The sequence below is a fragment of the Eumetopias jubatus genome, unplaced genomic scaffold (assembly GCF_037043125.1).
Source record: "Eumetopias jubatus isolate StellerSeaLion01/CBP00866 unplaced genomic scaffold, mEumJub1_p1.0 scaffold_13, whole genome shotgun sequence".
Lineage (NCBI taxonomy): Eukaryota > Metazoa > Chordata > Mammalia > Carnivora > Otariidae > Eumetopias > Eumetopias jubatus.
Window position 1 is genome coordinate 33689093 of NW_028274819.1, and position 25796 is coordinate 33714888.

The 25796-nt window shown below is 35.4% G+C and overlaps 1 protein-coding gene across 3 annotated transcripts in view; it reads right to left on the reverse strand.

The window, feature by feature from the left end:
* Window positions 1-25796, reverse strand: part of ANO3 (anoctamin 3) — a 429391-nt gene that overhangs the window by 90029 nt on the left and 313566 nt on the right. For all 3 annotated transcript variants that reach the window (XM_088017428.1, XM_028117691.1, XM_088017429.1), the window contains 5 exons: window positions 20045-20145; window positions 12019-12063; window positions 6656-6787; window positions 4882-4988; window positions 2534-2589 (listed from right to left, as the gene is read on the reverse strand). In XM_088017428.1, coding sequence (XP_087873554.1) covers window positions 2534-2589; window positions 4882-4988; window positions 6656-6787; window positions 12019-12063; window positions 20045-20145 — 441 coding nt within the window. The remainder of the gene's footprint in view (window positions 1-2533; window positions 2590-4881; window positions 4989-6655; window positions 6788-12018; window positions 12064-20044; window positions 20146-25796) is intronic.

Here is a 25796-nt window from a genome sequence, read left to right on the forward strand (position 1 = left end):
TTAAAGTGCTGATGGGGTTTAGGGCAAGAATGTGCTACTTTGGCATGTAGATTAGTTCTAAGTTGAAAAAAATTAATGGCCAATAGACTCAAGAAGTTTTTTTACCTACCCCCTTACCTGCTCAAAATAATTTATTTTTTTTAAAGATTTTTTATTTATTTGAGAGACAGAGAGTGAGTGAGAGAGAGAGAGCACAAGCTGGAGAAGGGGCAGGGGGAGAGGGAGAAGCTGGCTTCCCGCTGAGCAGAGAGCCCGACATGAGGCTCGATCCCAGGACCCCAGGATCATGACCCAAGCCGAAGGCAGTCGATTAACTGACTGAGCCACCCAGGCGCCCCTCCTGCTCAAAATAATTTAGATAGGAAGCCTATGAGAGGGAGGAGAGCAATTACCAAGGATAACATTTTTACATAAGAAATACTTAGCTGCAGGATGTGGCAAGCATTGGTTCACCCAACATTTTCTCTTCCATTGTCCTGTGAATTACCTCCCTCCTAGACCACTGCCCTCTTCTTTTTAACTCAGGATAGCATATAAACCTCAATTCCTGACTGCTGGAGAGCCTCTCATGTCTTCGTGGGGATCTGTACATGTATAATTAAATTTGCTTTTCTCCTATTAATAACCTGCTTTATGTCAATTTATTAGGTTAGCCAAAGAACCCTGAAGGGAAGAAGAGAAAAGTTTTCCTCTCCTACAGTGCAGTCCAAGTTTTCTTCTTTAAGAGAGCCCAAGGCTTTTAAAGCCTAAAGATTAGAAGCTAAGGAGATGAAAGTGAAGATCAAGATTTCAAGCATGGGTACCTCCACTTGGAAAATGTTTGTTTGCTTGTACAATTGGACTGATCTGTTAGGATAGACTGCCCTGAGATTGGACAAGTAAGGGAAGGTGAACCAAAGTCTCAGCTTTCTTTCAGTAGTTAATGATAATCTTTCTAAAACACCTGAGTTTCCTTCCCAGCCTCAGTGGGCAGACATAGGCTCTTCCTGGTAGATCCCTAGTAGATCATCGTTTTAATTCTGCTCAAGAACCTCAACCATACTGTTCTGGTTGACAGTGACACCTGTTGGCTGTAAGAGAAAACTGCAGTGTTGACGCCTGCTCGCCCATGTTTCCATCCCTGTTCGGAGGACCATGTGCACTCAGTGATCACCCCTTTATATCCTCATGATCAGTCCCCTACTCCAACCAACAGAGAAGAATAAACAGGATTATTATTTACAAACTACTCCAAATAGGTTCCAAATTTCACACAAGGAAGTGTCAAATGAACTGCTAGAACACAGACTAGTTATGTAGATGAAATTACTCGCACAAAGAACAAACCAAAACTTCCTTTGCTATAGAAGCTCTCCCAGGGCCTTAGGTTTGCTACTCTGAACACTGTACCACTTACCGACTATGTCAAATCTGACATCATATTTAATTTCTCTGAGCCTTATTTCTGTATCTCTATAATGAGAAAATAATAATATCTACCACTCCAGGATTATTTTCAGATTAATGGGAAAAGGGGGACTGTCACCTGAAATAACCTAACATATTACCCATTATTATTATTTCTATTCCTACTGTAAGTAAGATATTCATACCATAATGAATAGATGCTTTGGAGTCTGGCTTCGTGGGCTCAAACCTGTGCCTTTGATACTTAATTTTTCTGTGCCTCAATGACCTAGCTATAAAATGGAGCTATTATTATTGTCTATCTCAAAGGGTTGTCCTAAGGATTAAATGAGATAATCCATACAAAACACTTAGCTCAGTGCCAAATAGGAAGTGCTCGATGCATTTTATCCTTTATGATTTCTACTAGACTGTGAAGGGGTTACACCTTGTGAGTCCTCAGCCTTTATAAATAGAAGTGATGGGTTCTGAGGTTGCTGACCTCAAACCTCTAAAGACCCCATACTTATTTTAAAATGCAAAGTGGTCTTAAAAAGAATATAGTGTGTGTGTGTGTGTGTGTGTGTGTGTGTGTGTGTTGGGAGAGGATGTTCAAAACTGATTCAAATGTTATTCATGACTCAGCAGGCAGAACTCACTATAGGTTGGAGCAGGTGTTTCTAACTTAAAATTGGTAGGTAATAACCTGGCAGAGAATCAAGTAAATAATGGGGTGAAGGTTTGTGTTGTGGGTTTGTCTTAGATTTTCAGGTATCACAAAGTAGTAGGCACAAACCAGAACTTGCCCTGTTTGGGAATGGTGTGGATCCCAAGCTGGGTCAAGCATGCAACTCTGCATTGGAGCAGAGGATGGTGGTCAGAGTGGTTGAACCATGTCCCTAAGTTCCCTCCGGGGCTGGGACTCCTGACAAGGGAAAAATTGCACAAAGGTTCTAGAGCACTGGGGCCAGTATGCAGCCAGAGATCATAATGGGGTCTGAGGAAGGCCCAGGGCCACTCACTGATTGAATCCTCCTAGGAGTGGGTGGCCAGACTTAAAAAAATAAATAAATAAAATAAAAGAAGGATCAGCAATGAGCACGAGAAACTTTTTTCCCCCCCAATGGAAGTTTTATTTCAAAATTACCTCATGAGGGGGAAAAGCTGCTATGTATGAGCCATTGTTTATAAGTTTACAGATACCTGGAAAGAGGGAAAAAAAAGAACAGTTTTTGAGTCCGTTCAAATGAAGACTTCCTTCTGTAGCAAAATATATAAATTTGGGAGAACAAATTAATTAAAAAACTTAAAATAACCCAAAAGACACCCATAGCCACACCTCTGAAGGCAGGGGGCTGTGAAAGACACTGATACTAAAGAGTCTATTTGTGTCCTTACAACATGAAGCAATGGAGATTTGTAAGGTGCCAACACATGGCACTTTGTCATATCATGAAATACGAGGCTTTTAAATACCTATTTATCTGGGATCACATGAACCTGAAGCAAATATTTTTTTCTGCCTCAAAACAACATTTTGTCAAGAAAACAGAGGAATTCTCCACCAACAAAATGTCTCTAAAGGATATTGGTTTTGAGAAGTCTTTAAGTAATACTGAGCCAAGGAGACATAAATAGCAATATGTGACACTTCTTAAAATCTCCTCCATCTCAGCCAGAGCGTAGTGAAATGGACATTCTCATATTGTCCTGGTAAGATTAGATATTGGGAAACTTTTGGAGAATAATTTTTGTTACAGTATTATTTATATTCGTAAAGAATAAGAAATAATTGTATACCCCAAATCAGGGAATCATTTAATTATTATGGTGCAATTAATTATACTAGGTACTTGGTAAATAACTGCAATTTGATGAATGCCTATAATAGAATTTTGTACAGCTATTTACAATGTTTACAGACATACCAAAGGGCTTGAGAAAATGCTCACAAATACTTTTTAAAAAGGACAAAATTGTAAATACTGCATGATTCTAAAAATCATGTATATATACATCATGTTCAACACATCATTATTAGAATCATACAAATTTACTATATATACATTCAGTATTACTTTGTGAGAGTGACAATTGAGTTTGGGGATTTTTAAATTTTATTTTTATACCTTTTGTGTTTATTGTATATTCTACAAAGGGCATGATATCTTTATAATCATTTGAAATGTCATATTTTTATTTTTAAAGACTATGTAAGCACATAACACTATCACTTAGACACATTAATTTATTTTATATTCTGGACTTCTCTATTTTTATTTCTTATTTAGAAAACTAAGTGTCAAAATTTTTTGTAAGGATTTAGTGTCCAAATTAACTATTTTGACTACTCAGTAACAAATGAATTATTAATCAGAGGAGAACCAAAGTCTGAACTTTCCTCTTTAATAAATGGCTGACTTGAAACATAGTTCATTTTACTTCTATGGCACTGTTTTTTAATACAATTCAGTAGAAATTAGTACAAGTTTCCAATGGCTATCAACTTTATATTTGTAAGGATTTTAGGACATAACTAACATTTGATTTCTTCACTGTCTTGTATTTTTCACCCTAATAATTAAAAGACCAGCTCATTTATTACCTGTTTTCTGCTCTGCACTATGTAAACTTTGCAATTTTATTTAATTTTTCTAGGTGAAATTTTCTCAGTTTTCTTTTGCAATATACATATAGTGGCATACTGCAATACATTTAAACAACACAGAAATCTATAAAGTTAAAATTAGCTGTTATTTCACCTTCTGGAGGTAACTTCTAGAAAGTTTCATATATATTCTTCCAGATTTTTTTCTTTTTACAAATGTGTGTTTAGGAAATGGAATTACATTAGACTTATAGTTTTTAATCTGGTCTTTTTTTTCATTTGATTATGCATTGTGGCTACCTTTCAAAGTCAATAAATGGAGAACTAATCACTAATTTTCCATTTCAACAAGTAAGGGGTCTGCGTCATATACTTTTTTGTGATATATAACATACAACAGATGTTCAATAAATTTGAGTTAAGAGTGAACAAATAACAAATAATTTTAAATGGATGCATTTATGGAGCATAGCCTAACTTATTGTTAGTTCCTAGAGATGGACGGCTGGCGTATCTCCAGTTTCATTCTATTCTAATCTTTGTTTATAAACAAAGCCACTATGAACAAACTTCTACATATATTGTTATCCAAAATCTGATTATTTCTTTGAGATACATTCCAAGAAATAAAATTTCTATTCCAAAGTGTTCTCATTTTGATACATATGGCTAAATGCCCTTGAAAAAGTTTTTGTTGTTGCTGTTGTTTTATTTAGTTTTTTTTATTGGAAGGCTGAAAAATATGATGCTTAGAATTTGTGTTCAATGCCTTATATCCTCATGTTTAATGCATGAAGGCAAAGCTTCAGATGTGAAAATAAGTATTTCCGGATATAATTAGTAACAGCAAATTCTACCTTCTTTATATTTTTAATTAGTGTTCTTACCCACTTTTGATATTCCATTTTCATATTTCGTGTGCTGTAGCATGTGATAGACTATCCTGCTTCGAGTAGCATTGCTGAAGAATGTGTCCTTGTTGTTTATTATGAAGCTGTAAAAATAAGGGGATTTGTTTTAATATTCAAAGCTGAGCACAGAGTCCAGCAACAGTTACAAGTTTCTAGGTAGTCATCCATCTGTTTTTTCCATTAAAACTAACACATGAGAAGTAGAATAAGTCAAAAGACAAACGATCCTCTTAAAATAAATCAATTGGCAGAGACAAAATACATTTATAAATAATACAGGCATTATCAAACATTCATTTAAAAATCTTTCAGTTTATAGGGAAGCCTAGATGTCCTCCTATTTCGTGTTTAGCATGAAGCGGGGACAGCAGCATTAAATTGTCCATTGCCTCCCATAAATTTTGTACTACCTTAAGCAATGTAGTTCCAAGTAGAACACATTAAAAATTGATGTCATTTCCCCATACCACACCTTCCAAGCTAACTTGGCTTGCTTTCCAAACCTCAATAATAATCAACAGTTCTCCCTTCCCCTTCATGCCCTGTACCATCCCCATGTAGTAAGAGTTGCAAAGAGAAACTGTAATGAGCGCTAATGAGTAAAGAGCAAAAGGGTGATCCTGACAGGAAAGGAGGTCTATCTCAGCATTTATTTTGTAATATGGTGGGAGCCTTAAAAAAATGGAAGCGTCCTGGACCTTACTCAACTTCTGACAGTTCCTGTTTCCAGTTGCTTTATCTCTGTGAGTAATAATCGGCCATTTTTTTCCAGGCACTTAGTACTGAAGTTTTAGGTCTTCTATGATTCTTGTTTTCTTTTTACCATCCATATTCAAACAGTTGCCAAACCAGTCAACTTTTCTAACTGAACTGCCTCTCTCTGGCTTTGAGCTACCCTATTGTTCTGGGTCTCATTGCCTAGATTACGAGAGGAATGTCCTCTTAACTGGCTGCTCAATTTCCCACCTGACTTTTCAAGCACAGCTCTGATTCTTAGAGCACTCCTACTATTAATGTGTCAGCATACATACAAAATTAAATTCCTTATTTTCCTTCCAGGCTCTCTATTTTTGCATTTCAGCCTCTCCTTCAGTCTGATTTCCTATAGTCCTGGGTTTTTGCATCTGATAGTCAAATTGTACAATTTCTCACATCTTGAAATCTCACATTTCTTTTTTCTCAGGATTTTGCTCTGACTCTGATATCTACCCCCCCACACACACTTCTCTCCACCTCGCTCCACACTTTTACCTGCTGGAGAGGACTATCTCCTTCAAAAAGTCTTCCTAGATCCTTTCCTCTGGCTGTAGCTTCTGCCTCTCTTGTAAAAATGTGCATTTTATTTGTGTCTTTCCTAACAGGTTGACTTTACTCTGCTTTGTTTCACGGCATCTGTATCCATGTCCATTTTAGTAGCTTCCACCATTCTGATATTGTACTTTTTAGTTTTGTACTTCGATGCGCCAACAATTATTTTTTAAAGAATTGGGACCTAGACTACCAGCCCATGTGAGTTTACAATTAATTATTCATTTCCTGAGTGCCTCTAAATCAGCTGATAAGGAATTAATAATGCTCGCTGAGTACTGTTCATAAATTAAGTGCAAAAAACATTTTAATAAAATGATACATTCTCTGACTTATTTGGCAAACAATGGAACTGTTCCAAGGTATTTTTATTCTATCAATAACTCCTAGATAATGAAAGGTATCAAGTCAGGTCATGGAAGAAAAAGAAATGTGAACTTACTGGTGAATCCGTGCACGGCTGAAGGGGCCAGTATAGCAGTCTGACTCCTGCAGGTTTGGAAAAGCTGACTTGTCAAGAACCATTGGGTTTTGGGACATCCATTTTTTTATTCTCCTAAAATAATTTTGTACACTGGAACAAAGTCACATGAACTAGATTAGGTTGCATTCCAGAGCCATGCCTCTGTTCTATACCGTTCCAAAAAAGGAGTTTCCAAAAGACGTACACACACCCACACTCACAGCCACACACAAGCATTTCTCTTGTTCCCACACAAAAGAAAGAAGTTCCAAAACAAACCAAATCTTGCAGTTTAAAGTCTTTTGGTGCAACTAGGTTATCCTTATGATAAAAATCTTGTGGAAAATATTAAAGAATCATCATACATAAAGATGGCGGTAGGAAAGAACATTACAATAAAAGGAGCGTGACCTGCTTATCTAAGTTGTGAGTGCACAGATGTATGTATGTAGGTATACCCACATCTGTAATTCTCTGAAAACTCGACAGCCATGTGGCTCTACAAGTGGAGACTAAAAGGAAATAAATGTCTACAACACGCTTATTCAACAGCGCTGCAAGCCCCAGCTGTGATGGAAACAGCAAGGGTTTTGGTGTCAAGCAAAACCAAGTTCAAAGGCAGCTTGGCACCACAGTGGCTGTGTGAACTGACAGATGTTATTTAACTTCTTGCCTCCATTTCCTCACTCAAAGAAAAATTGACTTAGCTGGAGATTTGAAAGGTGCTGTCTTATTTTATTTTTTAAAAGATTTATTTATTTATTTTTAAAAGAGGGGAGGGGCAGCAGGAAAGGGAGGGAGAGAATCCCAAGCAGGATCCACGCTGGGCTCTATCTCACAACCCCGAGATCATGACCTGAGCTGAAATCAAGAGTCGGACGCTTAACTGACTGAGCCATCCAGGCGCCCCTGGTGTCTTATTTTAAACTTGACCCAGGGTCAGGTAGACCCAGGGTGAGCCTACTGCATTTCTAACCAGCTCCTAGGGGATGTCCATGCTGCTATCCATGGGCTGCATTTTGAGTAATGGGTTTAGTACAGACACCAGATATATGACATTAAGATACTGTTTCAGGAAATCTTATATCATGATACTTTGGTCTCAGCTTTAGAATACAGTCATAACCCAGTTCTTATGTATATATACTGATTGGAATCATATTTACTGTACAAAGAAAAACAAGCAAAAGAAAGAGATATTGAGTCCAGAGATTGATTCCGAAAACCTAATTCTGAGTAACTGTAATAATAATTGTGTTTACTTAAAAAAACTGCAATATTTACACACTATGAGGTTCTTTGTCAATTTTTGGCCCCTTCCACAATAGTAAGAATCAAAGTAGCAGAATAGGATAGTTTCCTAGACAAGTACAATGTATCTTAATATCTGTTTGGCCAGCGCTGCTTAAACTTTTAAAAATTCAGTATAGCAATGCGCAGGCAGCTAATAGTGTATCTGAGGAATTATTCCACTCAAGTCTATTATGGTAAGATTACTATGCATAATTTGAAATAACAATCAATTGATATAAAGTTTAGCATGTGGAGAGTCTGGATCTTTCCTTTACCAGCTGGTTATCATATAGATCACAAGCCACTTTTGGTTTTAGAGGGACCAAAGTATTTTTTCTAGCCTAAAATAATAAATGGGCAATGTCTGAGGTGTTCATTTTGCTTCTTCTCATGATAACAAAAGCCTCTGAAATCACAGAGTATCTCCGTATTTCAGCGACTAGTGCACAGATATTTATAAATCACTGAACAGATTATATAGCAAATACTCCAGCTTTTTAAACTTGGCAGAGTGAAGAACATAGCAGAGTAGGAGGTGGAGGAGGAGTCTTCCAGGACTGAATTTGCCAGTTATTGAGATTGAGGCAAACATTTTCAATCTTGAGCTTTAGGTTCTTTATCTCTAGAGAGAGAAAGTGTTTCCATCTGTCTTACCTTACCAGGTGCTAGAAGGATCAAATAAAAGGATGCATTCTGACAGCACTTAGGAAATGATGATGAACTACAGTTTCTGAGGGCCTGTCTCTGACAACATACAAATATACGGGAAGCGGAGATGAATTTTAAAAATATTAATGAAATAAAATGGCCTTCAGATCATCACTCATTTTTTATAGAAATAAATAATATTATAATGTAGACTTTTCATATGCACTTTCTATGAAGAAGTAAATGATTCTGATAGTGAAACGTGATCAGGCCTGGATTTGAATCATGGGATGCAAAGTTCTAGACTATTACTCAATTTCGTTGATTCTTATTCTATTTTCTCATCTCTTAAAGGAAAAGATATTTTGAGAATTAAATATGTAATGCTTGAATCCACAGTGCTAAGCACACAGCAAGCACTCAGTAATGTTTACAATAATAATAAGGAGAGTTATTATTACTCTGTCTACTACTACTAGTCTCACCAACATGTCACCAACATGATCTAATGCAGTTTACGCTCTACCAAATCTTTGTCACCTTGGCCATCTTGCAGACTCAAGGTTTCATGGCATATTGTGAAAAGGACTTCTAATGGAGCTTTAAGTTCCTTGGCTAAAATCAATGGAAAGCAGAGAATTCTACGGAAATTGAAAAGAAATCTGGATAAAAGGGCCAAAAGAACTTCATTGGAGCGCCAACTCTACCCAACCAGCTGTGAAATCTGGGAGAGGGGAGGAGGCATGGGGGTAGTAGAGAGTGGTGATAATGGTCATTTATTCTCTCAGATCTGCAAAACTAGTTATTCTTTGTTCTGCCTCCCCGAAGGGTCATTTTGAAGATGTTTTGATAACTGAATGTGAAAGTGCTTTGTAAACAAATGATAAATAGCAGCAATAATAAAACTATAGCCATTTCCTATCAACCTGCCAGGAGAAATGACAATCTTCAAAAGCTGGATAATTGCCTGTACATTATTCATCACCTTTTACTGGTCAAGATACCTAGGCACAAACATCTTTCCCACTTCAAGAATGGAAAAGCACAAGTGAAATCTAAATGCACATAATTGATTTTCATTTCTCTCTTGCCAATTGTCTACAAATTGGGTTTTTAAAATTTTATAACAATGATGGTCACCACACACACACACACACACACACACACACACACACACACACACGGGGATGGGGGGAGTGGGGGGACACTTAAACTTTTTCTCCAAAGTTAAAGTTTAAAAAAAATCAAAATCAGTCATTTCCCTAAGTGAAAGTCTAAACTCAAGCAAATAACATGACATCCTTTTTCTTAGTTTAATATGTCATATACTTTTATAAATGCCCTTCCTATGTATTTGTTATCCTTCCCGTATGCATCCAAAAAGTCAAGGAACAAAGAAAACTATTTGTAATAAGTAAATTGTAAAGAGGTAGGCTGTAGCAATGTTTAAGGTATTTTAATAATTATTTGGAACATATAACTGAATTTTCATTTCATGAAATTAAACAGAAAATAATAAACACAAAAGATAATAAAACATTATGATACATAATATAGTATTTATTTTTCTAGTTTATTTTTAAGTTTGACCAAAATAGAAAAAAAACCCATTTTTCCACTATTAAAGATGTTTTCTTTAGAATTTAATATACACATTTATCATTCATTCTAGACACAAGTACACTTTAAGCTAAATTACATAATATAATACAGAAATTTGTTGCTATTTTAATATATAGGATTTTACCCCTCTGCTAGTCTCTGAAAGAAAGATGCTTGTTTATCAGAAAACCCACTAATTATATAGTAGCAAAATCTCACTAATTCTATAGAGCACACTGAACCTAACCCAAAGACATTTTATCAACACATCAAACATAATGCAGGCACATGCAGAGAAAAACAAAACCCTCTGCAGTTGTAAATTCATATATTTTATTTCCAATGACTTTTACATTATTATATAAAAATAATTTTGGAAATTTGCTATATGACTAGGACCAAATATGCACAAGGGGAATGATAAAAGTTCATTTTAAATCTGAGCATGTTAACCCAACAAAAAGAAAAATCTGACCTGACTGAGGAGCATCATTAATAATTTTAGTATTTTAAAGAGACTTTTAAGTCTCTTAATTAAGACTTTAATCCCTCTAATATTCATTCTAACTTCAAGTCCCCCCCATTATTTATTTCCTTTGTTTGTTACCTGTCCCCACCACATCTAAATTTAATGTATAAGAGAGACCAACATTCTCCTCTCCTAAAATGAAAATTTTTCTTAAAGTTCTAAATTATATTTAGCCACTTTCTCTGGTAAAGAAACTTGATTTATGGAATCCTTTCCTAAAATGTTCTGATGTTCACACTATATGATTCCAGTTTTGTGTCATTCTGACTTGTAGCATCCTGCAGTATTATTCAATAGAGCGTACTCTATCATATTTTGCTTTCACTAACTGATTCTTTTGCAATGAGCAGAAAAAGAGCCAAGTATAAGGAGCCTTTTGTTTTTAGCACCCATTGAATGGAAGTTCATTTTCCTCAGTGAAAACAGGGCCGAGGTGATTCAGGTGGGAGAGCTTCTCCTGTCTCACGGCTGTGGTTTGATAAATTCCTTCGTCATAGCTACTCTTACCATAGTAGGTAAAGAGAAGTTTTGAGATGAAGCTCTTGAAGAAAAGTTTGTTTTCAATATTAGGATAAGACAGGCAGCTCAGCTGGTGAAATAAGATGCTATGTGGCTTTGGTAAACCACTTCATCACTCTGGAGGCTGGTCTCTCCTTGACCACCTCTGTCAAACAAGAGATTTGGACTGAATGATCCAGAAGGTTTCTGCCATGTCTGTTCTTCTATTACTCTAGTGGGTTATCATTTGCCCATCAATCCTGATTTTATAACTATTTTTTAAATTAAAATCTCCTGAGATGCTAACTTGCAATTAAAATCCTCCTCTCACAACAATTACATCAAAAAAGGATTGCAGGGACACTTGAGTGGCTCAGTCGGTTAAGCATCTGCCTTTGGCTCAGGTCATGATCCCTGGGTCCTGGCATTGAGTCCCGCATTGGGCTCCTTGCTCAGTGGGAAGCTTGCCTCTCCCTCTGTCTCTGCCTCTGCCCCTGCTTGTGCTCTCTCTCCCTGACAAATAAATAAATAGAATCTTAAAAAGAAAAAAGAGGATTGCAGGCGTGGCAATGGTAAATAGAAAAAAAAAGAGATTATCTGATTTTAAACATTGTTAAATTTGGCATAAGTCATTTTGGAAATCTTTGAACAAATCAACAAAGTTTTTTTTCCTAAAATTTACAACTGCTGATATGAGTAATCAAATGTTTCTTTTTATTTCTTTTTCCCAAATGACAATCAGTTGTAAACAAATTACGCATCACCCACTGACCTGCCCATTGATTTGTTCCTCCGGTCAGTGTAATAGCATTTTTTCCTGAAAAATAATAGAAACAGATGAAGACAGTCATGTGAAAAAAGAGAAACCAGTGAGTGACAACATTCGATCATATTGAGTATATTAACCCTCCAACTTCCACACACCTAAGAAAGACATGAAATAAGCCAATATAATAGTAAGAATTCTGAATGTACATTGTTTTAATTTCAGACTTGAAGTTACTAATAACAAAAAACTTTGATAAATCAATAGATCACTTTTGAATATTTGATTTTTAATTCCATTCTTTGAGTCTGTCTTCTGCTACCCAATGCATATTAACTGGATCATTTGCTTATATGAAGTCATCCATCCATCCATACATCCACCCATTTATATTTCTATCCATCTAAACACATATGTAATAAATAGTTATTCTGCAAGCTATGTTAAGGTATAACCACTAAAAATGTAGAGAAAAAGAGGGCATCTACCCTCAAAGAGCTTCCTTTATAGTTGAGGAGATAAGTGATGGTTATAATAAATTGTGATAATGCAGGAAAACAGAGAGGCTATGGAAGTACCTAGGAAGGGATCTCAATTAGTTTTCGTACATGAAGGAGAAAGGAGTCAGGAAAAACTTCCCAGAGCATGTATTATCTGTGTTGAATCTTGAAGCATGAGTGGGAATCGTCCTCTGAATAAAGTACTTAGGACATGGTATTCTTGACAGAGGTAGCAGCATATGAAATGGCTATAGGAGCAACACCAAATATTTAAAGATTCAGGAAACTGCAACTACTTTGGTAGTCTCTGGAGTATAAGTTGCAAGTTGAGCATAGTGATAAAAAAAGCTGACAGGGATGATGAACAAGGCACAGATAATGAGGGGTCTTACCACTGACTCTAAGGTTTTTGGATGAAAAACAATGGATGAAAAACATTGAGTGTTTTAAGTAGGTGTGAAGCATGTCTGATTTTAGAGACTCTAGAAGTTCGTGACAGAGGTTAATTCATCTCCTAAAAGATTTGTACCATAGCCTCATTTTGGAGCTCAGAAATCTCATGGTCTAGGCCTTCTAAAATGCCTTTTTATCCCTGCCCACCAAAACCTATTTCAGAAGATCAGTGAATTCTTCCCTCTGTGGCATCTTGAAAGCAGAGCTGAATCAGGACAATCGATATTTGGTCCTAACTGTGTTATTAACTACTTAGAAAACTTGAAAACCTGAGCTACCATATTTCATTGCAAACACTAGTCATATTGCTAAAAAAGACATTTTTTCAGTTGTCACTGCCATACCGCAATACTAAATTCAAATATGGAATTTCAAGGTTTGCCATGTCTATCCTAAACTCATTTAAATACCTCCCCCCTTCATTTTTTCAAATATACAGAAATTTGTGTGCATACATAATTAATTTCCCATTGGAATACAAACCATCTTCTCTCTGAACTTCCTCTACACAGACTGTCTTGCACTATTTAATCATCATTATATAACTGATCATGGACTATCTTCTATAGGACATTGGGCCTCTTGAAGATAGTAGTTTTATTTCATTTGACTTCGTATGCCTGCTGTATACTTGGCACACTGTTTGATAAATAGTAAGTGATCAGAGGGCTGATGAATAAATGAATGAGTCTGTTTAATTTATAGTTGCATTTATTTCCTTCAATGCTTGAGACCACTTTACATTTAATAAACATTTGCTAAATGAGGTATTCTTTTTTAAAGCTACAAATGTAGAAATTAGCTTAAAATAATTTTTAGCACAAAAAATCTAGGGATGTTATGTAGAGGAGATAAAAATTATAATTATCAACCATAGATACGGTAAGAAATAGTAGAAAAGCAAGGGGACATTTAGATTTAACATTATTCTCCATTTATCTTTATTGATGCTAGTTTGAAATTTCTCATAAACATTTTTAATCTTTGAAATATTTTGGGAACAATAGGAAAAACAAAGTAAGAAAATAATAAAAGATGAATATATATACTTTTTAAACTAATATTATAAAAGCAAATAAAAATGAAAAGACTCACTTTTCCCAATTAACCAGCACTCTAATTATCAGTCAAATCTAGGATGAACTATGTGTGACAATTAGTACTGTTGATCCTCTTACCTGAAGACTGGTTATTGCTTCTCTGTTTGGCTCTATTAAAGAGTGAGATTTCTTTCTGTCTTTGCAATATCTTAGCAAACTGCCTGTGATGATTTTTCCCCTAATTTTTCATTTGAAAGATTCTACGATTTTACACCTTGCATCAAGGCAACATCTATCTCCCTATCTCCCTACCCACCTATTTACAACAACCACTCAAAACTGTAAGTAAATAAAGATGTGAACCACTGTTTCCAAACCAGTGTTTCACATAGCCATGTGGTCACAAATGGAGATGTCTGCAGGGCCAAGGGAGATGGGCAGTCACATGTGTGGAACCCTGGGTCCCCACCTTCTCAGGAAGAACTGCTCCACTCTTACCTATTTCATATGTTGGGACGCCTGTTTCTACGTTATTTTATTTTTGAGTGAAGTGTCCTTTGCATAAAAAAGTGATCTAAGTTTAATCCCAATTGTGATAAAAAGATTGTTCTTAATGGTTTAAAAATCTATCCCCCCCCCCAATCTGCTATGTTTAAAATATTTGTGGGAGAAGATTAAGAATCCCATTAAGGAACTCAAACTGAGAAGTGAGGGGATGACTAAATCATCTTAAAATATGTTTGACTCTTTTATTGTGAAAGGGGTAAGAATGAATAGGAACCACCTTTGAATCAAAAGAAAAATAATGAAAGCAGAACTTAATATTTCTGGAATGTGGAAGACACAGGCTAAGTCCTTGCTGATAGGAGAAAAATAAGAAAATTTGAACTATTTTCATCCTCTGAAATTTTCTTGGGTAGTTTTTGAAACATCAAGTCTAATATTCAGGCCATATTTACTTTGGAATAATAATCATAAAAGGGAATGCTAGAAAATTTAGGTGTATAAAGTTCTACACATACATTTAAGCAGAGAATTTAGATAAAATGCTCAAGATTCATGTTCATACAATGATTTCTCCTTATTGTATGGCAGGGTTACAACTAATAATTTTTTTTCTGAATAAATTTGCAGTTTTTCTTTGTGAAATATAATAGGTAGGTTTCAATGCTGAATACATATGTAGGATAGCCGAGCATGTGTAAGCTTTTTTATGCATAAATCTTTTAAAAATTCTTGTCCTAAAAAGAGATACGTGTTTTTTCCTATTTAAGTTCTTTGTTATTATATATTTTAATTTTAAGGCAGGATATATGTTCTTAAATGTGATAACAGTTGACAATTGGAAACTGAATTGGCCATCATAAAAACACTTTGCCACCCAGTTTATGCTTGTATAGCATTCTCTTTTTATGAGGCAATGGCTATGCCAAATTTCATGTGTACCTTATAAATAAATGAGAAGTTAGTTATTAAGGAGTTAATGTTACATCTATTATTTTAACTGATCAGGAAAATGTTCCAAGAAAACTCTGTGTTCCAGTATTTGTCAAACTGTTTTCCCAAGAACACCTACATATTAAGATTAAAAAAAAAATCCCATCATCAAATGGGAAAGGGTGCTTTGTATAACCAACTCTTGAAATGTATAAAAATGGTCAGAATTATTAAAATATTAAAATTGCTAAGACAATATTTCTTTACCATCTGCATCAGAATCCTGTGGGATGCTTGTTAAAAATATATATACCTTCTGTTCTAGAATTAGTATGCCATAATCTCCGGGGGGGAGGGCTCCAGGAACCTCATGTTTACTAAGTGTCCCAGGTAATTGTAATGCACTCTAAAGGCAGAATGAGAACCACTTCTCTAAAAATACCTACAGTAAATAAACTTACTGTTTAACTCAGAAATTCAGAAACATATTTGCTCACAGGATATTTTTCTCTTAAGAACCTGGAACTAGTATTCCTTTGATACATTTTGAAAAATGTTGCATATTTTCTAATATTTATGTTATTAAATCATGAGAATTTCAATGGCATTTTCCATAATTTTTAGTAATGCAGCAGTTGTAAACATTGTTTAAAAAAACATGTTATAAGGGGGCGCTTCAGTGGCGCAGTTGGTTAAACGTCTCACTCTTGGTTTTAGCTCAGCTCATGATCTCAGGGTCTTGGGATCAAGCCCCACATCAGGCTCTGCACTCAGCCAGGAGTCTGCTTGAGATTCTTTCTCTCTCCCTCTCCCTCTGTCCCTTGCCTGCTCATGCGCTCACACGCACTCCCTCTCAAATAAATAAATCTTAAATAAAATAAAATAAAAAACATCTTATAAAGAAGAAATTTCGGGGGCACCTGGGTGGCTCAGATGGTTAAGTGTCTGCCTTTGGCCCAGGTCATGATCCCAGGGTCCTGGGATCGAGCCCCACATCAGGCTCCCAACTTAGCAGGGAGTCTGCTTCTCCCTCTGCCTCTGCCCCTCTCTCCAGCTCATGCTCTCTCTCTGCCTGTCTCTCTCTCTCCCAAACGAATAAATAAAATCTTTTTTTAAAAAAGGAAGAAATTTTGGCCACAATATCAAGAAGAGATAGTAACTGCATACATTTCAAGGTTTTCATAGTTCCTTCTTTAGATGTATCAGCACTCTCCTTTCAAATGCAATAGTACCAGGAAAATTTTTAAAAATGAGTATCATTTTAGAAAGGAAAAAAAAAATCTCTCTGAAGAGAACAGCTTCTTCAAAAGCTACCGTAGGTCAAGACACCATGGTACACAGCCTGGAGATCTAAGCTCTAATTCATACCAACTGAGGACACTCACAATCTGGTAAGGGAACTGTTTTTTAGGGAACTTCTAAGAAAAACAACAAAAGGAATTAAATTCAGGATAGATTCTTTAAAAATTAAAGTTATGAGAGTACTGATTATTCTATCATTGAGTTTCTCAAAATTCATCTGAAAAGGTAAGAGTCAGGGCAAGGACAGAGAGGAGGTCAGTGTTCTCCAAACAGACTTGCAATTTTTAAAAATTAGTAAAATCCGACATTATGGTGAAAAGAGCTATATGAAAAGTATGACAGTGTAAACTGTGTTGCCATTGTCTTCATAAGATTTTTTTCCCCTGTAGACTACAGGGAATCGATAGTGAAGTGATTGAAGTGAATTGATAAAAAAATCTTTGAATTTTGAATGTCCAATACTTGGAGTAAAGCAAACATGTTAAGTGACATTGTATTCATAACTTATTCTTTCTCTGTGTGCAAGTATAACTGCAGCCTTAAGAACAAGAGTCTTTGCTGGGATCTAGGTCAAATTGTGTCAAATCCCTCCTTGTGCAGCACAAAAGGAACAAAATCTTCTGGACTCCTGGCCAACATCTGTTTTGTATAAAGTCCAGAGGAGGTTAGGGGGACATATGCAGCCTTTCTGATGAGATGTTTTGACACAATGTTCACTCAGTCTGAACTCAACCTGAATGCTGAAACCGACAGAAATGGGACACTGTGATAGACTCTAAGGGTTTTAGTTTTCTCGTTTTAGATCTACAAGGAAATTACTTTGTGCATGAATTCAATTACAACTCTTTTTAGACACGATGTTGAAATCACAGGACAAGGGGTAGATAAGGGCACCTGATTTAGTTAAGATTAATTTAGAAATATTTTAGCAATCTCTTCCTGATATCAGAAACCAGGTCATCATCTTGAGGGTCATACTTTTCATCCTATGTTTACATCATGTAGTCAAATTTGAATTTGTTAAAAGTAGATAATTTTGCAATATAAACAAAATAACAGGTGCCCACAATCTCACCTATCAGGAGTCATTTTTAGCATAGTGTATTTTATTACAGTAATATACAATAATTAATATATAATGGTAAATATATTAATTATAATATATTAACTAATATGTCAATTACTAATATGATATATATTCATATATATTACATTTATATATGTGTTAACATATAATTAATATATAATAAATATATTTCTTATATTTTCTTTCTATTTCATTTCTATGAGTTTTATATTTTTGGAATTACATTGTGTGAGTAATTATAATCATAATGTATATAAAATTTAAATACTATAATGTATATAAAATTTAAATTTTATTATTTACTACAATTGTTAAGAAATCCTATACCCATTCATTTTGTAAATGGAATTATATTCCATTGCAAGAGTGTATTCTAATTTACTCCTCTATCGTCGAATATAGAAGATATTTCCATTTTCCATGATTGTAAATAATACTTCAGGGAATGTTTTTACACATTTTTCTCTTATCTTCTTAAGGTAAAAAATGGAGAGTATAAAAAGTTTTAAGGATCACAAAAAATATTTTCAAGTTGAGTTTCAGAATATTTTATGAAGTTTAACTTGAACCATAAATAAACATCTGATTATTTACCATATCTGTGCAATGTTTGAATGTAACTATTTGTAAAGTTCTTTACTAATTTCATAGGTTAAAATATATCACATTGTTTTAATTCTGCATGATTTTATGTAGCATGAATATGTACAAACCAAACAAGAAGAAATCAGATAGAGCAAATGGCAAATATTCTCCCATTATCAAATTGTAATAAGTCCCAGGCAAGTATTTCAAGACTTTTTAGAAAGTGACATAGTGTCAAAAGAGAAGAATTCCTCAGAAGTTGAGAAATGTAGCGTAGTAGAAGTATATGTTTACCAAGCTGTCTCTCCAGATTAGTTCAGTACAATGACTTGAACTGAAAGCAGTCCTTTGCAGACCTCACACTAGCTGATCATAACACAAATAACATCTCATAGGTCGTTATTGGCTTCTTTCAGGAACCAACTTTTATAGAAACGTACAGACTTCAGTTTCTCTTAGGTAACTATCATTTGTATAAGGTGCTGTAGAAATTAGACTTTTCTTTCCCTTATCCTCTTTTGCTTTACAATTTGTTATTATTATTATTCTTTGCCAAGCTTTTTGAGGTATTATTTGCTTATCTCTTAAATATAATTTTTAAAGAGAATTTTTAAACTCTTAGCTAAGTTTGAATATGAACCAATTAGGTACCCAATCCTAATATTGTCAGTAAGATTCCTCAGTAGTTGCCAATGTTTTATCAATTTCTGTTTTGTGGACAATGGCTGTGTTTGCATCTTTCAAAGCCTGAGGTGTTTCAAATGACTAAAAAGATGGGACCATTATCTCATATTTTATTTTGAAAGCCATGGAACCATAAGACTTTTCAGCACTCTTACTAGAATTGGCCACCTTCATGCTACCAGGTCTGAGATGTTTCTCTGTATTTTTGAATTGTACTCTTACTGTTCACTCATATTCATTATCTAGAGGCTCTTTTACTTGGTATCTTGTTACTCTTTTTAAACCCTCTTATCTGCTGATGAAGCACATTGAGTTCTAAAGAAGCATAATATTTTTGCACATAGTGGGAACATTATTGAATTTCACATGGAGGAGGTGATACATTCTGCATATAACACAAGATACGTAATATAGGTAAGCTCAGGTCTATTCAAACTTCGTTTGCCTGGAGGAAGAATGGAAAAATCTTTGAATGGAGCAGGCCTCCCATTCCCAAGTATCCTCTGGGACTGAGGACAGAAGTAAGATTATGCAGTTGAACTGCAAGTAATGATTCTTGCTAACTGCTATACCAAGAGAAACACTCTATTTGTTTACAAATGGATGCTACACACACTACCTGCCTTCCACCAAAACAGTAAGAGTTTTTACCTACCCATATGAAATAAGAACTGAGACTGATCTTGGAAACTATAAGTTAAATTCTGAAAACAACCATTTTTCCCTCCCTCTAGGCCAGTCCACCTAGAAATGTTATAAAACATCCAAGGGACCATAAGTTTTATCACATTTGACAAACATATTAGAAGGGAAAAAAAGTGTCCAAGATATTCTAACATTTGGAAGAAAAAGCTCTGTAGAGTTACATTTGTTGCTCTAAAGTTTTGCAAAAAACACTCATCTTAATATACATTCAGATAGAATGAAGTAAAATTTGAAAGTACCTGAAGGGCATCCTGATATTTAGCCTTTCCGCATACTTGCACAGTGTGTCCCATGGAATATGAATTTTAATAAACATGATATCAGGGTTTGCGACAGCTGGCTGCGAAGGACAGAAAGGCAGTCACCATTATTTAGAATCAGAGCTGATGATATTGTGTCACAATTTGATATGAAAAGAAAAAACTCTGTTACCTCGTCTCCACATAAATCATTGTCACTGATTTAAGGGGGATTTATATGAATAAAAATTCTTAATACAGAAATACCTTCATAAAAATGTAACAATGCCATTGAATATAAGAATAATTTTTCTTATATTGATTGTTATCAAGATCCAGAATACCCAACCAGAAAAATCATGAACCAGTTAGGAATCTGAAGTTATTCTTGTTGGAGACTTTATCATGATCCTGCTCAGAGGGAACAGAAAACACTGACAGTTGCCACTAGTCATTCATTGATTCGTTCACTTATTCTTCTAGCATATTTTATTGAGTAATTACTACCTGCTAGGTCCTATGAAAATCCTGGGAAAAAACGGAGTAAAAATCATACAGGTCCTTGACCTTACAGAGCTGTCAAATTTGCACACTTACTTAAACCTTTTAGTCCAGAAGAATTTAAGTGTCTTTGATCCACACAAAAGGTTTTTAAGCAGAGTTAAGTGTGCATCAAAATTATTTAAGGGGCCTTTAACAAAATTCTAGTTCTTAAGAATTCCCAGAATTGGATTCCATTGTTCTGAATATTTTGTTCATATTACTAACAGAGAATCAGCTGAATTTTTGAACCAGATAATTATTAGGATTCTTAGATGTGGCCCACTAGTCTAAAATAGGTAACTAAATAATTGACTAGTTTGGCATTACATACCAATCATGGTCATATTCTATTTTTTCCAAAGCCTAGACAATTATTTTCTCAAGTTCCTGTACTATTTGAGGCCCACACAGCAAGGAGGTTGTTCATGACTATTCTAGCAGTGAATTCCACAGAGCTTATCCTTCAAGTGATTAGAGATGCTGAACATACATAAAGGAACAACTGTGGTTTGCTACCACTTAGGCAGACTTGCCAGGTTAGACACAGCTGGACTGCATTTGGTTGGCATTGTTCATTTAAATTTCAGCTAGATGGAACTTCTCAAGAAACATAACCATCTTAAAAGCTCAAAAGGGGGCACCTGGGTGGCTCAGGCATTAAGCGTCTGCCTTCAGCTCTGGTCATGATCCCAGGGTCGTGGGATCGAGCCCCCTATTGGGCTCCCTGCTCAGCGGGAAGCCTGCTTCTCCCTCTCCCGCTCCCTCTGCTTGTGTTCCCTCTCTTACTGTGTCTCTCTCTGTCAAATAAATAAGTAAAATCTTAAAAAAAAAAAAACTCAAAAGTATGGAAGAAATTTATCATTTTAATTTAAAATCATATGCATTTTATAATTAAATTGTACAGTTTTATATCCATCCATTCATAAAGCCCTGTATTTTAGGTGTGGCTCATTTCATAAATTTGCCAGAGCAATATTTCAAATTTGTATCGCCAATATTTTAGAACAGTATTGTTAGAAAACCATGGGGCAATCATCTGGCTGATACTCAGATATAGAGGGTATCATTGCCATAGGACAGGCACTTCCACAGACCAGCATTTGCTAAAGTTTATTCCACGGAGTACTATGAAAAAAGAGGCAAGATATTCCATGGTCAAAAAATTTTGAGTTTCTCACTAGAGGACTTATGAGACACTTTAATATGTGTATACTTGCTAAAAATATCCAAGAAGGTGAGAAAAGTAAACTAAATTTTCAAAATTTTGGACCATGGGTTATTTTCTTCCTGACAGTTTATTGAGGTACCTCTATTTTGCAAATCGTCATGGGAAAAATAGCAAAAGATGTTTTCACAAAAGTATAATTTCCAGAGAGCTTTCCTACTTCAAATATGTTTGTTTTAAATTACAGGTAAAGAATGTGGGAATAAAATTGACAATGACAGAAGAAGACATTGTATGTGTTAAATATCAACAGGCCTTTGAATTTAGACCAAGGTCATACACATTAGCTATGATTGAGAAAATAATGTGTAGAATTTTTTAAAATGAAATTAATTCATTTAAACAACTATTTGTTTTTTACCTAGCTCTAAAGGAAAAGGAGAACAATTATAATGTTATCTCTGGCTTCTTTTTAGCAACTATTACAGACTTGGTTGTAGGTTTCTGTGCAGCCACTAGGTATTTATCCAAAGGATACAAAAATAGTGATTTGAAGGGGCACGTGCACCCCAATGTTTATAGCAGCAATGTCCACAATAGCCAAACTATGGAAAGAGACCAGATGTCCTTCGAAAGACGAATGGATAAAGAAGATGTGGTATATATATATATATATATATATATATATATATATATATATATATACAATGGAATACTACCCAGCCATCAGAAAGAATGAAATCTTGCCATTTGCAATGACATGGATGGAACTGGAGGGTATTATGCTAAGTGAAATAAATCAGTCAGAGAAAGACAAATACCATATGATTTCATTCACATGTGGAATTGAAGAAACAAAACAGATGAACATCGGGGAAGGGAAGGAAAAATATAATAAGATAAAAATAGAAAGGGAGGCAAACCAAAAGAGACTCTTAACTATAGGGAACAAACGGAGGGTTGCTGGAGGGGAGGTGGGTGGGGAGATGGAGTAATTGTATGATGGGCATTAAGGAGGGCACTTGATGTAATGAGCACTGGGTGTTATATGCAACTGATGAATTACTAAATTCTACCCCTGAAACTAGTACTACACTATATGTTAACTAAATTGAATTTAATAAAAAAAAAAAAAGAAAAGAAAGGTTTCTGTGTAGGAGTGATAGAATCAAGAAAATCTTTCTAAAGCATAAAAAGCATAGGCATTTAAATGACTCCTTCACCGAGGCAAGTGAAAGAAGAATTTCATGTTTTATTATAGTTTTTCCTGCTTTAGCCATACAAAAGTTCTTATATTCAAATTGATAACAAAGATCCTTCTTTTGAAATTATGGTGTTGGCTGCTGGTGTTACACTAACTTGCCTTTTTGCTTACCAAGCGCAAGTTAAATTTCTTCAATCCTAACTGCCTGCTTAGAAGAAATCACATGGTATGGTAGACAGAACATAAATTGTGGAATCACAGAGATTTAAGTAAAAATTCCATCTTTACCAGGTACTTAGTTTTGTGAACCTGGGTAAATTACCTAACCTCTCCGATCCTGCTCTCTCTCCTGAGAAATGGAGACAATGATCTTAACTCACAGAGCTGTTAGGAGTGTTATGAGAGACTGGACATATAAACTACTCAAGTATAACAGGATATCCAGAATTGTTCATTCTCTGTCAAGAGCATGCTTCTTCAATCAAACCCAAGCCTAAATAATGGCTAATTTCAGAACTTCACTAGAATCCTTCTCTCTCACTCTCTTTGTCTTTTTTCTCGGTAATTAGCTACCAGGTTCATCTTTAACCCTTGGTTGTATAAGCCTTCAATAATAGGACTTTTGAGTTATACAAGTATAAAACCAGTAACAACCTATATTTGGGGAAAACTCTAGAGTGACTTGAATGAAGTGACTGAAGAATTAAATATTTTTCCGGTAATATAAACTGGATATAAATTGTAATAAAACTGTATTTCTACAGACTGTAGTCTCTTTGGAAGGTGTCTCTTCCTTTACATGTATTTAAATTGTCCTATACCTGTATGTTATTGCTTGCTCCTAGGGAGAGGTGGGCTCTTTTTCAGCAGTTATAAAGAGAGAGAAAATGATACCCTCAGGATTACAGAAAATGTATCTAGTATTTGTTTTCCCCAGAATCTGGAAGAAAGGCCTCTATGAAAATGAATGAGTCCAGACACAGACAAAAACCAGTCTATTCCACATTGACACATTCTACATGTAGAATGATTTAAGACTGAAAAACAAGCCTTTGAGAAATGCACTGAAGTTTGAACATTGCATCCCCTCCAATGGTTCCATGTGAGTTTGAAAGCAGGGATCTCTATTGTGGAACAGACAGCTCCTGGGACAAAAAACAGTCTCTCAGGAGCCGGACCTTATTCCAGTGTAAATAGAGATCTCATTTTCCCTCAGAGCATCATGGTTCCTGAGGCTTAGGCATGTTGGTTGCCAGAGTACAGTTGTAACATGAAGAGGGTGTGAGTGAAACATGTTTTGGGAGAGGTCTTGGAAGGTTTAACTTCCACAGCTGGAGAGCTTGGGTTTCAAACTACCAGATGGGTCCAGACTTGCTTTATCTTACAGTATGTACAACAAGAGTTGATCACTCCCCACTTCCCCACAGCTCCCACCATCATCTCTGGCCTAGATTCCTACCATGCTGTCCAACAAAGCCTTTGCTCACATTCTTGCCCCCAGTAATCTATTCAGAGCATAATGGCCAGAGTGATTCTTTAAAATAGAACTCAGATCATATGACTTCTCAGAACCCTATTGCATTCAAAGTGAAAGCCAAAGTGTTTTTCAGTGACCTACACAATCTCAAGCTCAATATCTTCCTACTACTTTACCCCTCACTCATTCTACTTCTTATCCTTTGGTCACTTGCTACGACTTGCCTGTCCTTGCCCCATCTTTCTCACCATGTCTATTCTTTTCCCTGTAGTATTTGTTATCTTCTAATAAGTGAAACTATTTATTTAGGTAAGTGCCATGAAAGAATAAAAGAGCTATGGCTTTTATTTATTTTTGTATACCAAGCACCGAGTTCTATGCTGGGCACACAGTAGTCATTCACTAAACATTTGTTGAATGGATGAATGAGTGAGTTAACTTATTTTAAGTACATGTTCTATGTAACTTGTACCTCACCAAGAGATGATGGAAACAAGAATGCAAATAAACGAGAATTATTCTGGAAGAGGTGCTATGTGAAAATTCAAATTATCATCATGAATAGCTGGCATAGTACTGATTATTAATTCAATCCTGTCAACCTTTAAGATGTGAAAATATCTAATGCACTTAAATAAAAGAGATGCTTTAGAAAGATGTTTCTACATTAATTCTACCATCAAGGAGTGAAATGTCAAGCTAAGTGCACATACAGCTAGAACATTTCTAATTCTGTATGTCTTAACTTTAAATATATATAGATCTTTTTCAAGCAGCATGAACTGTCTTCTTTTATAACTTCCTCAACTTAATTTCTCTTTTGTTACACCTCTACTTAAAACAAAACAAAAGTAGTTTCATTTTCTCGCAGCTACTGAGTAGGGGTTGGTGAAGGGATGGTGTTGCCAGGGAAAAAGATTACTTTCTCCCTTGGAATCAAAAGCTCCCAATTTGGCGCTATTCTGTTAGCTCTGATGAAGGCAGGCTTTTTGGAGGGAACAAAACACCCACCGCCTTCACACTTCACATCATTAATTATTCCATCCAAAATTCCCAAGAAGTAGAACATTCTCTCTTGTGAGAAGAGGAAATTTAAAAATTGAGTTTTTACAAAGTCACTCTCTGTGAGCTGGTGGCAGAGAGCTGAAAGAAAACAGAATGTGATAGCTCACGAGAGTAAGTCTAAGAAGAAGACAAATTGCTCATATGATCTGGAAATGTACTTGGAACACAAACACAGTTACAGATCATCTACCTATTCATTCATATGGCCTTCCAATATGAATCACTATTTACTGATGATGTGATCATCTAGAAATTGTCCATATGAACATGTGATATAATGAGGATTTGAAACCTGCTC